At 41.3% G+C, this 15088-nt stretch overlaps 1 protein-coding gene across 7 annotated transcripts in view; it reads right to left on the reverse strand.

The window, feature by feature from the left end:
* Nars2 (asparaginyl-tRNA synthetase 2, mitochondrial) overlaps positions 1 to 15088 on the reverse strand; it is a 105949-nt gene that overhangs the window by 11337 nt on the left and 79524 nt on the right. For all 7 annotated transcript variants that reach the window (XR_003837109.2, XM_085841516.1, XM_085841515.1 and 4 more), the window contains one exon: positions 11820 to 11957. Coding sequence is in view for 6 of the 7 variants with exons in the window: in XM_085841516.1 (XP_085697642.1) it covers positions 11820 to 11957 (138 nt within the window). In the remaining variant the exon portion in view is untranslated. The remainder of the gene's footprint in view (positions 1 to 11819; positions 11958 to 15088) is intronic.

The following is a 15088-nucleotide window of genomic DNA, read 5'->3' on the forward strand; positions in this document are numbered from 1 at the left end:
AAAGTCTCTTTTAAAAGTTTTGAAGCAGACAGTAAAAAAGAATATAGAAATCTGTTAAAAGCATATGTGAAAAAATGTCACTTCTGCTCATAATCCTTCGGCTAATACAATTCCCATGACAAAGCTCATGCCAACAGGGTAGGAAAGTGTAACATGCACTGAGGGAGAAGCAGAAACTTATGTACAGCAAGAGTCCACTGCATAGCTCCTTCCTCGTCTACCAGGGCTCTTTCGCTTGTATTGTTCCAACAGGTTCTTCACTATCTATTACAATGGAGGACAGAATAGTTATTCTCTTATTTTCCTCCATCAGACCACAAGAAAAATACAAAGTACCATAAATAATCACAGTTTAGAATCATTATCAAAAGTCCTGATATCAAATGACCACTAACATTCCTCACTACTATTTCCGATGTGCCCGCTGTAAAGGTGACTCTGAAACTAGCCTGTTAGCACCTTTTATCTGCCCAGTCAGCTGTTGCGTGCCCAGCTGTGGACACAGCTAGATTTTGGCAGTATGATTTAAGCCAGCTAGAGCAGTGGTTCTCAGCCTGTGGGTACAGGGGCTACATATCAGATATCCTGCATCTCAGATATTTATATTATGATATTGACATAATTCTTAACAATAGAAGAATCACAGTTATGAAGGAGAACCTATATTAAAGGGTCGCAGAACGAGGAAGGCTGAGAACCACTGAGCTACAGCATATCATCAAAAGCTGCAAATTTTGAAAATTCTCTCTGAAAAATATATCTTTTAAATATGTGGCACACTTCTTTTTATTTCTACTTTTAAATTTCATTATGACTACTGAACAACAAATGAATGGTACAGGAACCCTCAGTGTTCCCTGTTAGTCTTTTACTTAGGATTTATCAAATCATAGGCAAAAATTCAGCCCATGACCTTGAATTCTTAACTATCCTCTGTATTAACAATCATTTGTACTTTAAAGAAGAAACTAGATTCTGAGAGAACAGAATACAGGATCAGAACACAAAACACTGGTGTAGATCTGGTAGTTCTGGGATCAGAAACTGGAGCTAACCATCTTATTATAAATTTGTCAGTTGCAGGAAAAAAAAGTCTTAATTCAAAGATGACCTAGTTTGAGTCCCTTAAGTATAAATCTCCACTGTGTTTCTCTGAAGCCTGGAAATTTTTTCTTTTTATTAAATGTATTTATTATTCACTTTACAACCCAACATCAGCCCTTCCTTTCCTCCCAGTACTCTCTCAAGTAAGTCCTCCTCCCATTCCCCTTAGAAGGGGAAGCCTCCCTCTGGAGGCTTATCAACTTCCCCAGGCCCCACCCCATCCCTCCCACTATACACTCTCCCCCTACCCCCCCCCCGCCCCCAACACACATCAAGTTGCTGCTGGACTAGGCACATCCTCTTACAGAGGCCAGACAAGGCTGTCCATTTAGGGGTGTGGGATCCATGGGCAGGCAGGCAAAGGCTCAGGGACAGCCCCTGCTCTAGTTACTCTGGGATGCACATGAAGACCAAGCTGCTCATCTGCTACTTATGTTCATGGGAACTAGATCAAGCCAGTGCTCACGCTTTGGCTGGTGATTCAGTCTCTGGGAGTCCCCAAGGGTCCAGGTTAGTTAACTCTGTTGGTCTTCCTGTGGAGTCCCTGTCCTCTTTGGGTCCCTCAATCTTTCTCCCAACTCTTCTGTAAAACTCCCCGAGCTCCATCTTCTGTTTGGGTGTGAATCTCTGCATCTCTTTCCATTGGCTGCTGAGTGAAGCCTCTCAGAGGACAGTTATGTTAGGTTCCTGTCATGCATGTCCTTTTGGGTCTGGGTTACCTCATTTATTTTCTTTTTTCTTTTTCTTTTTTTTATTGGATATTTGATTTATTTACATTTCAGATGTTATCCCTTTTCCCTGTTTCCCTCCCTCCCAGAAACAACCTATCATATCCTCCCTTCACCTGCTTCTATGAGGGTGTTCCTTCACCCACCTACCCAGCCACCCACTCCCACCTCCCTGCCCTCGATTCCCCTACACTGGGGCATCTACCGAGCCTTCATAGGACCAAAGGCCTCTCCTCCCATTGATGCATGACAAGGCCATCCTCTGCTACATATGCAGCTGGAGCCATGTGTACCCCTTTGTTGATGGCTTAGTCCCTGGGAGTTCTCCAGGATCTGGTTGGTTGATATTGTTGTTCTTCCTATAGGGTTGCAAACCCCTTCAACTTCTTCAGCCCCTTCTCTAACTCCTCTATTGGGGACCCCACGCTCAGGCCAATAGTTGGCTGCTAACATCTGCCTCTGTATTTGTAAGGTTCTGGCAGGGTCTCTCAGGATGTAGCCATATTAAGTTCCTTTCTGCATGCAATTCCTGGCATCCACAATAGTGTCTGGGTTTGGTGACTGTATAAGGGATGAATCCCAAGGTGGGACAGTCTCTGAGTGAACTTTCCTTTAGTCTCTGCTCTACACTTTATCTCCATATTTGCTCCTGTGAGTATTCTGTTCTCCTTCTAAGAAGGACTGAAGCACCCACACTTTGCTCTTCCTTCTTGAGCTTCATGTGGTCTGTGAATTGTATCCTGGTTATTTGGAGCTTTTGGGATTTTCTAGACTCATCAATTTGCCCCTGAAATTCATGATGTCCTTGTTTTTAATGCAGCCTGGAAATTTTAATAGTGGAAGCACTTTGGCTCTGCTGCCCATTTATTCTCCTGCTAAGGAAATACCAGAAGCCACAGTTAACTCTCACAGCTTAAACAAACCTGTTTCATTCTATACATCTTCTAGGTTCCGAATGCTTCCTGGCCCATCTTCCTCCATGGATATGAGTTTTGATTCTGTTTAAGCTACACAGCTGCAGCAGCAAGCTGTCTCGAAATAGTTCATGTTGGTATTCAAGCTGAGTGAACCGTGGTTTCTATTTATGATGTTCCTTTCTGACTCTGACTCTTTGATTCCAGTCAGGATACTCAAATAAAACTTAAATTTTCGATGAAAAAAATAGGCTAAACAGGAAAAAAGCCTTTGATGTACGACCCTTCTATGCTACTTTCAAGAAAGGGAAAACTGAATGTTTTTTCTTCTGTTGCCCCTGAACAGAAGGGAGAACGAGGAAACATCCTCCAGACGCCAGGGCTAGAAGATGCAGGTGGACTGGCAGACAGAAGGGGCTGAAGTTAGCTATGTCATATGAATCTCAAATCAGTCTCATTACTGTGCTAAACAGGCAGAGTTTTATAGCTTTCAAAGATACTAATGGTTTCAAAGGAATGGAATTTTCACCTTGTCTCAAAAACATGCTTCCTCAGGGCCAAGGTAATGACCGCACTTCTTTTTTCCTTCAGGAGTTCTAAATTCCAAGCCAGCCAGCAGAAGCCAGCAGAGAGGTACATACACATACAAGTTACCTGAGGTCTTCCTCTTGAAGAAAGGAAAGGATTTCTGTAAATACCTCCTTTAGAACGAAAAATCCAACTTCTGGGAACCACCTGAGACGCATCCTTAGTCCTCTACCTTCCAGTTCAGTTCAAAGACCATCACTAGTTCTTTAGAACAGTGTGAGTGAATGAGTGAGTGAGTGAGTGAGTGTGTGTGTGTGTGTAAGTAGGAGTTGTTTGTTCTTCCTTCCACTCAGCCTGTCAGGCTTGGGTGGCAAGTACCTTTACCCATTGAGCCATCTTGGTGGTACCTCTAATATTGTTGCAGAGTTTAGTTTGCAAAGATAAGTAACATTTTTGTAAATGTTAGTTCTTTTGACTTTCATATACCATTTGCAGTGATAAAAGGACAGCATTCCCCATTGAAGCAAAATTACTTAAAATATAACATTATGTATAAAAATATACAAATAAACTGCATGATTCTATTAACTTTTATAAAATGAGCAAACTGTGTCACCAATGTAGATCAAAAAGCAAAATAAGAGTAACACTCCAAAAAGTCCTTCTGTGCCCCGACAAAGAACTACGTTATTCTTGACTACGATCATACATGGTGAAGTTGCTTTTCTGAACTCTGTATAAACAGCACAGGTCTGGAGTTTGGATCCTTGCACCGAAAGCTGCCTTTGTGGGACTCTCATGCTGACATCGGCTTCTTCACTCTGCTGGGCTGATGTGCAAGCTATTGTGATGCAGTTTATTAGTCTCAGCCAAGAAATTCATTAACTACCTCTTGATTGATTTTTTATTCTCATTGCTATATCCTGTCACATAACGCTCAGTAGTGCCATGATAGCTGAATATGATTTCTGCCTCCCTAGGGTCTGAATAAAGATTTAATCCACAGATGCAACTGGAAGAAGGCAGATACCCAGTAGAGGGTTGTCAGTTCACAGAAGTATAACGCATTTCTCCAGTGACTTCTATAATAGTTCTCCCGAGAATGCAGACAGAAACATGGAACAGTAGTGGGCCAGGTCCTGAGGTTTCAGGGGAACAAGGACTCAATCAGGAACTGCAGTGGCTGGAGGGCATATGACTGCATTCTGCCTGTGTCCTGAGAACCCATGTAGAACTGAATTTTAAAGTAATGGATTAATATCTTTGGCAGAGGAAATTTCAAGACAGCACAGCAATCAGGCTGTGATATGGCTACTGCTCACTGGTCTTACATAGATCTACAGGGAGAAAAAGCACAAAGTGGAATATAAACATGTGACAGTGGAGTCTGGGGGGAAAAGTGAGTGGACGGATTTAAAGCTGCAGACAGCAGTAATGAACACTCCAACACATCTGCAATTGTTGAAGAGAAGTCTCACTCTCATACCTCACCTCTATGGAATCTGTTTTCTGAAAGTATAAGCAACACAAGCCCTCTCTTCTCCAAGATGCTATTTGTCACAGCAATGAGAAAATTAACTAACATATGTCCTACTCCTGCAAGATGGGTTTAGTCATTTAAGTGGGATGATGTAAGTCACTCCTTTACTCTGAACTACTCTCTTTGTTGTTCTTTATAATAGTGCAGCTTCCTTTTTTTAATGACTTATTTTATGTGCACTGATATTTTGCCTGCATGGGTATCTGTGTGAGGGTGTCAGATCCCTTGGAACTGGAGTGCTAGGCAGTTGTGAGCTGCCATGTGGGAGATGGGAATTGAACCTGGGTCCTCTGGAACAGCTGTCAGTGTTCTTAACCACTGAGTCATATCTCTAGCCTGCAGTGCAACTTCCTTTACAGTTCTACTTTACCTGAAGGCAGAAGACATCTGTATTCTCTTTTATGTCTACTGCTTTAACTAAACTCATTGTCTATAAGGAAATGAAGAGATTGAAATGGAGAGAAACAGAACAGCAATAAAAGTTTACAAATCTATCACACACGTCAAAGTTTCAAATTTCTCTCTTGATTGTAGGAATCTACAATCCAAAGTACACATATCATTACAAAGATCCTGAAAACAATCAGAGATAGGCTGCAGTACATACTTTTATTTGATCTAAATTGCCAGGAAAATCATTAGTCATCACTAAGTAAAATTAACAATTTCTTTACTATTTCTGTCGATTCAAGGATCAAGTTACTTTGACATAGTATAGTTCATTAGGCTAGGGAAATTCACTAGTTATCCCTTGGTTGCCTGTCCAAGAGACTACGCAGTGTATACTTCACTGAATGGCCATCGATGTCTCATCATTTCTGATGTAATACTAAATAAAACATAGTAATAGAAATACTGCTGACAAGAGTTTGAGAATCCTAACCCCACCTGGTGGTCCTAATCCATCTCATTCAGAAATGCTGGGTGGTTACTTTTCCTAGTCACATGTGGAAGTTACGAATGACTATTCCCCGAGAAGCCATTCATATAGCTGCATATTTTCCATTTACATTCAGGGTTTTTAATCAATGTCCCGTAACCAAGAGCACATGGTATTTTCTGTTTCCTTAGATTCATTATATTAGGCCTTCAAATTACAAACTTATGCATTGTAACTTATGTGTTATTCTTATATATGCCAGTAAATAAAAACAGGTTACATGAAATCAGAGGCTTAGAGATGCACTTCAGAGGTCTAGACCAAATTTCTGACTGTAAGGAGGGAGATACTAAGGCTCTGTGCCTGTGCCTGCAGAGCCTTGTAAAAGGTCATACAGATACGCTGTAAGAGTGTTAGAGTTCCAACCTCCAGCTTTCTCTCAATCTAGTGTGCTTTTTATTATCGAAGTCTGTATATCCTCATTTTATTGAGTGGGTGGAATGAACGAACACCCTAATTTGAAAACCACTCTTCTATCTATTACTCTAGCCCAAAGTTTTAAAAACAGGTTAAATATTTCTCTGCCGTTGTCTTTCACTTGCTTGGAGAAAACAGCATTGAAACACTTCTGTTTTACGTGGGAATATGCAGGAAGCTGCTTACTGGCTTGCTCCCTAGCCTTTGCTCAGCCTGCTTTTTCTTTGTTCTTTAACTCCTCTGTCTCCTTCGTTAGCCTTCTTTTTAAAGTTAAAATTTTTATTTATTTTTATGTGTATGGGCGTTTTACCTACATGTGTACCTGGTGCTGATGGAGGCCTGGGGCTGGAGTTGCAGACAGTTGTGAGCTGCCATTTGGGTGCTGGGAATTGAACCTGGGTCCTCTAAGAGCAGCTAGTGCTTTTAACCATTGAGCCCACACCAGATAGAGTTTTTAAACAGCCTAGGATCCCTTGCCTAGAGATGGTACTACACAGTGGACCGGACCTGCCCATATCAATTAGCAATCAAGAAAGCCCACAGACATGCCCAAAGGCCAATCTGATGGAAGCAATCCCCTAATGGAGACTTCCCCCAGATATCTGTGGGCTGTCTAGTTGACAGCTGAAGCTAACTAGGAGAAATTTCTTGCATAAACTCTGACAAACCTTCCCCAAACCTGTAATTAGAGTCCCACTGAAAGAAATACATTATTTATTCATATGCCAAGGTTTGTACATTCACCACTCAAGTTTTTTAGGAGTAGAAACAGGCACTTTTTACAGGAAAAAAAGGAGATTGGTAATATAAATGGTACTATCTATGGCTAATGAAAATATCTTAGTTAAATGATGTTCAAATAATATGGTAATGAGAAGCTATATGCTACAGTACTCCAGAAACTATGGAAGCACACCAAAGTCTCATTACAGTGCTTGCATGATCTGAGGCACTGTTAAGAGATTGCTGGCCTCCTAGAATGTACAAAGGTAAGAAGGACACATTCAGGCCACCGGGCATTACGGTGTCACACACACAGACACTGGGCATTACAGTATCTTTCACAACAAAGCTATCACAAGTTAAAATGGAAGAGAGACAACGCCATGCCATACTTATGAACTTCCCACTACTCCAAACAGTAATTCTCAGTTTTCATACATTACCAATCCACAGGCCTAGATAGTCTCGGTCCCACCTAAAACTTTCCCAGCTGGGTCAGTCCAACTTCTAGGAACCAAGAGTGATCACAGACATGTATTGTTTAAATTAAAATTCAGAGGGATTCAGTGTCTTGCCTAAGATCAATCACATAGTTTATTTTTATTGCTGATGTCTGTCTTGTTGAGACAGTGTCTCAATATGTTGCCCTTGGCTAACCTGGAACTCACTATGTAGATCATGCTGGCCTTGAAGATATAGATATCTGCCTACCTCTGTCTCTCTAGTGCTGGGATTAAAAGTATGTACCACCACACTTAGCTCAACCACATAATGTATAACACACGGATCTGTAACTTGAAGCCAAGAGTATGTAACTCTGGGCCATTATATTTTCTTTTATATTCCTGCCACTGCTCAAGAAATTTATAGTAAAAATTCCTAGCCAGCCTGGCCCCACTTTCCTTAACAAATCAAGTTACTACGAATTTGTGCTCACCCTGTGTCTAAAGCTTTGATGGTTTGTATCCATCCAATCACCTGTCCCGACACAAAATAGATTATTAGATACTTGCCATGTCCTTGGCTTTATGCTAGGCACTGAGGCTGTATCGATAAGTAAAAAATAGATCTATAGGTCAAGGAAAATCATTAAGTAGTGACAGTGTCAGTAAAAAACCGTGTGTTAAAGGTTAGGATGGATTAAGAGTTAGTAGCTTGGCAAAGATGCTCATTGGTAAAACAATGGTATGAGTTTTGGGGGTAACCAATCACTTGCTCACTGGATTTAGGGCTCATGGCCAAGAATCTGTAGTTATGGAGATAATAAACCCTAGAAGAGAACCTACTACTACTACGTTGCTAAAAGGATAAAAATGTCTTTTAAACATTAAGCTTTACACCTATAGAGCAGTGCAGGGCTCAGACCTCACCAGAGGAGCTTCTTTTTGCAGTGGACAGTGGTTAATACAGAGACTCAGCACTGGTCAAAGTGCAGAAAACAGGTGTCTGTGGATTGATTGCTCAGCCCCAAAGAAGACATGTATCTCACACTCATTTACCATCATGGATGAGGATGGTGGGAAGTATAGGTTTGAGGGTAGACTGCTGTGATATGCTGTCCTCTGGCTATAACAGGGCCATGGAACTTAGAGCAGCTGTGGTCACCTGCGCAAGACCAAGACAGCCAGCATTCCAACAGGAGGAGGAGGAGGGGTTCTTGAGGCCATACCCCTCCCTGAGGCAGCCAGCATTCCAACAGGAGGAGGGGTTCCTGAGGCCATACCCTTCCCTGAAGCAGCCAGCATTCCAACAGAAGGAGGAGGGGCTCCTGAGGCCACACCCCTCCCTGAGGCAGCCAGCATTCCAACAGAAGGAGGAGGGGTTCCTGAGGCCACACCCCTCCCTGAGGCACAACTGGCAGCTGGTGGTTGCTGGGGGAAGAGTCAGACTTTTTTCTCTAGGAGTGTGGCCTCTAGAAATATATATATATTACATACGGATAGGAAATTCTCAAAGAATGAATAAAAAGTTACATTAAATCTTAACAAGTGAGCAGTTCTAGGTCTGAAGCTTAACAGCATGTAAAAATGCTGTTATGACTAATTATAATGGTCAAAGAAAGTTCTTATGAGAAAAACATGATCTGGAAAAAAAATAAAATTATGTAGGTGTGGAAGACTATTCAAAATAAAGCATATGCAGGAACCCAAGGTAGGAGGATGTCCAAACTGGCAGAAAGGTGACAAAGATGGATGTAACAGAGCCTCAGAGTCAGGAACAGTTATACTTGGCTTAGCAGGAGCAGCAGGAGGCTACTGGTTTTAAGAAAGGGGTTAACATGATCAGATTTAGATTTTATTTATTTATTTATTTTTGAAATAGGGTCTCATTTAGTCCAAGTTGGCCCCAAACTATGTAGATGAAGATAACTTGAACTCATCTTCCCAAGTGATGGAATTACAGAATTGGGCTAACACACCCAGCTTTAACTTCTATTTTCCAAAAGCTCATGCTAAAATGAAGACAGAGACTGTGAAGGAAAGAGCAGACACAGGAAGAACAGTTAGGAGGCCACAGGGAAATGAAGGCAAGACACAGAAGAGATCTTAATCTAAAAGGTAAAAGCAGAAATTAAAATAAACAAGTGGATTTGAGATACATTTCAGAATGTAAAATGTCAGAATCTAGAAATGATTTGCACTTCACTGTGAGAAAGAAATTTCAGAGATGACTCAGGTGTGGGATTACACCTGAAATCACAATGAAAGAAAATATTACAAGTTCATGGCCAAACACAATGGCACACGCCTTTAACCTAAGTTCCAAGGGGGCTGAGATAGAGGCACAGGCAGGTGGACCTCTCTGAGCTCTCCTCTGAGTTTCAGGCTAGCCAGGCTTATACAGTGAGACCCTACTGAAAGGAAGAACGAGAACAGATGGAAGATGGCTGGGGAGGGGAGCGAGAAGTCATGCACTTGGTTCTGGTTGCTTTAGCATAACATAGTAATCAACGAGGTGGTAAGAGAGAGTCCAGAGCAGATGACACAGCTCAGGGGATAAAGGTGCTCACCACTAAGGCTGATGGCCTGAGGTGGATCTCTGAGTTCCACACAGTGAACACTACTCATTTACAGCAGCATGCATGTGTGCCCTCCAATAAATAAGTGAATAATAAATAACAACAAAAATAATAATAAAGATCTGAGTCCAGAATTTTAAAGAGAAGCTAAATATAAAGTGAATTTCCGATTATGTTAGAAAAAATGATAAGCTATTGGAACATGTGAAATCACCTGGCAAGGGCAAAGATGTAGGATTAGACTTAAGGAATTCCAACATCTTATAAACTTGGAGAAAAAAATCTGTAGAGAGTAATTAGAGTGACCAGTGAAAAGAGAGATGACTGAGAGGACATGATGCCACAAGAGGCCGAAGTCAAGACAAGACGGACAAGAGGGTTGTAAGAATAAGAAGTTGCAGATAGATGAAGACTGAGTGGTTACTGAGCTGAACAGGAACTGCTGCAGTAGGTGGTGGCAGAGAGGAAACTATCCAGGTAACAAAAAGAAGCAGAAAATGTAGCTGATGTAAAAGTGCAAACAAGCAGACAGGGCTCAATCAGGAGGGAGAGCAGCGGAGACCAAGAAAGTTACATTTAGGTGGGAAACAGACGCATTGCTATAATGTTACCAATTCTTCACTTGCTACACAGATATGTGAGGTGGTTCCCCGTGGCTGGGCAACCCGAATTAAATCAAATCTTTACAGAGAAGGAAAGGCTCAAGCAGAGGATTTACCACGGTCTAGAATGGAGTACAGTGATGAGGGGCAGAACACGAGAATGCACTGTGCAACTGTGGGGTAGGGATAGTAGAGCTAAATTATCTTTGTAAGTTTTCATTTGTAAATAGAGAAAAGTTTCTAAGCAAAATTGCTCTAAGATTTCAAGACAAGCTGGCAGTCTGTGACACAGTCTTATAACAGTGTAGAAGAAAGCAGAACACTTTCAGTCTGATACCTGTGTACCGAAGGCGGGGATGCTTTGCTTACTTGTGGGCTAGAGTAGAACCTTCTTTTTCTTCTTCTTTTGTTTTTTTGTTTTTGTTTTTGTTTTTGTTTTTTGAGACAGGGTTTCTCTGTATAGCACTGGCTATCCTGGAACTCACTTTGTAGATCAGGCTGGCCTCGAACTCAGAAATCTGCCTGCCTCTGCCTCCAGAGTGCTGAGATTAAAGGCGTGCGCCACCACGCCCGGCTGAACCTTCATTTTCTAAAAGTGCTGAGATACTGGTCAACAAAATTTAGGTTTTGACCTATTTTGAGATAAACATATTTGTCTCACAAACATAACTAATAATGTTACATATAAAACAATTTAATAAGTCTTATAAGTCAAAGTATTTTTATATTATATCTCATCTTGTAAGCAGAAAGAAAATAAAGAAAAAGTAACTTAGAAGAGTAAAATCAATTAGAAACAGTGAAGAATCAGAGGACCAATACAGGCAGACAGAGAAGGCAGATGAGGCCCCTGACAGGTGATCTACTAAGACCTCTCCAATCCCTCCATTGCCTCCCCTCATCGTGTCTATATATAGCCGAGACAAAAGACCTCTAAGCCAACTGTTTTTCTGCCCGATCATGCCAGTGATACTATCAATGCTCCAGCAAGCTTACTTTCCCAGGAGTCTCCTAATCAATATTGAACTTGACATCAACCTGGTGCTGTTGTCCAGTGTTCTAGGCTACTTCCTGAACTCAGTAGTTCAAAGAAAATCAAAATCAAAATGAAACCCACTCACACTTGAATCTGCTAAACTAAGACCCCCCCTCCTGTGAGAAAAATGAGAAGTATGTTTATAGAACACTGGGCTCTGTGGGAGGACTGATGGATATAATTTAAGAATATTTTTAAAGTTAATGAAATGAAACAAGGCGAGGAGGATTCGGATTCAGAAGATGAACCACACGTATAATCGTCTTACTGTATTCTGAGGACCATCTTCATTCTCCCGCATGTAGAAGGGCTTGAGTTCTGATGGATAATTAATGACAAAGACTGGTATGTTGCCACAGTGTCTCACCAGGTACTTCTCATGTTCCGTTTGGAGATCAACACCCCACTGTAACAAGAAACAAGAAGAAAGGGCTATAGTACACACATGAAAACAACCTTTACCAGCTTTCTGCCCTTGGAGCTCAATGATGTGTGCAGCTGTCTGCCAAGGTCACACAGCTGACTAAACCAAAGGGGGAATGCTTGAGAATAAGAACAGCAGAAGGCCCGGAAAGATGAAAGCTGAAATCAGTAGATAAACACTATTGTTTCTGTGCCCCGTCTCAGGGAGTAGCATCAGCAAGCACAGCACAGGCAAGAAAACAAAACACTTTCTAAAAGGATAAAACTGATGCATAACTATGGCATTTTTATTAATATTACCTAGAGCATTTCCCCTAGTTACTATTTCTAAGTCTCAGGAAATTAAACAATGGGCGATAGTACTGAGCCTATCAAGATGGCTTTTCTCAATCTCTATTTTAGTAAAAGTCAATTCATATGCAAGATGTTCTTTGATGACTATGTAGCAATACTGTTCAGTCTATTTATTTAGTAAATACTACTGTGACTATTAAATTCCAGGTGGCATTTTAAGTACTCGATATGGTAGTTTAAAAAACCCAAAAACTAAACAAGCAAAGAATTCCCAAAATGGTATCATTCTTGACTTCCTGAAGCTTGACAGAAAATATCAAAGAAGAAATTACACAAAGAATTAACTGACTTTAAAACCCACAAGTGCTGCTGGCTGGTGGCACACACCTATAATGCCAGCCATTGGGAGGTAGACACAATCAGCATCACCCTTATCGGAAGCTGGAGGCCATCTGACCTGCATGAGATCCAGCAAAGAAGCTCTAGTTACTGATAAGCTGTGTTAAGAGCATATGACAGCTTGAGACGGGACAATGGTAAAGGATTGTTTAAAGGCATAGATAGCACATCATATTACCTTACTATTCCCACAGGTTTGGCAATACTCTCTACCCCAAACACTTTAAACAGGAAATTTGAACAAGATGAGGAATTAGGGAAAACTATTTTAGATTCATTTTCTTAAGAGTAATTCTCCTACTTAAATATAGATTGGCCTGCATATAATGGTTATAGATAAACAAAAATTATAAAACTGCCCCTGATTTTATAAAGGTAGGTTAAAAAATTTACAATTCCCCAATCCAGGTGGTTTATTTGTATTACTAGGTTTTTCTGTTGAGGTCAGCATGACTTTGTTCTTAGTCTTGACTTCTCAGATGTTTGATTGGCCACAAAAGACACAGGGGGTCTCCTGTATGTTTGTATGCTACAGACTAACAAGATGCAGCAGGTCTGCACCAAATGAGCATAAAAATAACTTAACTGGAAGATAAAGCTGGATGAACATGTTATTCATGGAGAAAGGAAATATCACACAATCAATATTTTCCCCTACCATATCTCCATTTGGTGTTAATCAAAACATCCACTGGCAATTTAATTAAAAAAAAAAAAAAAGCAACATACATCAGTTATGTGTAATAAAGGAATGGAAACAAAGAAAAAAAATTTTTTAAAAGTAAGAAAACATTATTCACCCAGACAGTGATGGTGCACGCCTTTAATCTCAGCTTTCAGGAGGCAGAGGCAGGTGAATCTCTGAATTCGAGACTAGCTTGGTCTTCCAGGATGGCCAGGGTTACAGAGAGAAACCAGGGGTGGGGTAGGGAAGACAGCATTACCAGACTCCAGCCAGGGAAGCAGTTATGCTAACTAAAGTTAGTAACCTCTTCCCCAGCTACCCTAAAGCCATTCCTCCAGTCTCATCCCCAAGCTCTGTAGCAAAATACTTGCCGCAGCCATGCCATGCTCTTCAGTGGGTCATACGGATCTCTCACTTCTAACTCATTACTTTATCCCAGCTCGCAAACCTACTAGGCACTCCCTGGGAACCCACAGGTCATTCCAGCCAGGAAAGTAGGCAGGGCCATGTATCTTCACCTCTTTTTGTTCCTCCAAATCTAATCCCCCAGTCTCAGCTTGTAACAGACTACTTGTGGTAGCCTCTCATTACTCTCTCTACCTCCATTCCGAGAGGACCCAGCAGATCCTGGTGGAACATCCTGCTTCTCTCTCCCGGGGACCCCCTCAGCCCACCCTCAGATCATCCCTCATTCCTGGGTCAGTTCTCAATACCTAGAAACACATTTTACCTGGAACCCTCAGTGGCCACACTTAGCAGTATCGCTGAAGAACAAAACACCCACCCAACAATGACAAGACCAGATATCGTGGGGAAGAATTACAATGTTTCCAAACTCAGAAGGCTACATGCCAATGTAAAAACACATCAGCAACAACCAGAACAATATGTCTCCACTAGAGCCCACAGCAGGTCCTGAGTATTTTAGCATAGCTGAACCATATGACAAAGACTTTATGAAAAAGATAGATGTTCTTAAAGAGGGAAGGAAAAAAAATCCTTAAAGAAAGCTATGAACATACACTAACAAGCAGCAGAAGGAAATGAGTAAAACAGTTTAAGACCTGACAGTGGAAATAAAATCAATAAAGAAAACCCAAACTAAGGAAAATATGAAAATGAAAAATTTAGGAATGCAACAGGACTCTCATAGGCAAGCCTCATCAACAGAATACAAGAGATGGAGGTGAGAATCTCAGGCACTGAAGACATATATATATGAAGATGCTATAACTGAAACTGCCAAATAATGGGGGAAGGACAGAGCCCCAACTGGCTATCTCTTGTCATTAAATGAAGCTTCTAGTACTGGGTTTAGGTTACATCTAATTGCACTATTGGTGTGTGTGTGGGGGGTCTCATGGGAATCACCAAATGACCCAGATTAGTGCCTAGACTATCAGCTGCTCTCCACAAACTGATGGAAGCCCCGACTGCTAAAGACAACACTTGAATAACTCACTCAATGTTGAGAAGTCGAGCTGCTGTATATGAAGAACTTTACCCCTAATTTCTGTCATCTTGGCATAGAAGGTACTCTGCAAGCTACCAAAACAAACAAACACATAAGTAAAAGCCCAACCATAAACCCTTGGATTGATAATGCAGTCCTACCTGTGAGATATGCTAATTCAATGGTGGCACAAAGCTTGCTGGAGTAACCAACCAATATCTGATTTGACCGAAGGCCTACTCCACGAACTGGAACCTATACCCGACACTGTTTGGTGACCAAA

Source organism: Mus caroli, unplaced genomic scaffold (genome assembly GCF_978045245.1).
Source record: "Mus caroli unplaced genomic scaffold, Mus_caroli_1 scaffold_8, whole genome shotgun sequence".
NCBI classification, from domain to species: Eukaryota; Metazoa; Chordata; class Mammalia; order Rodentia; family Muridae; genus Mus; species Mus caroli.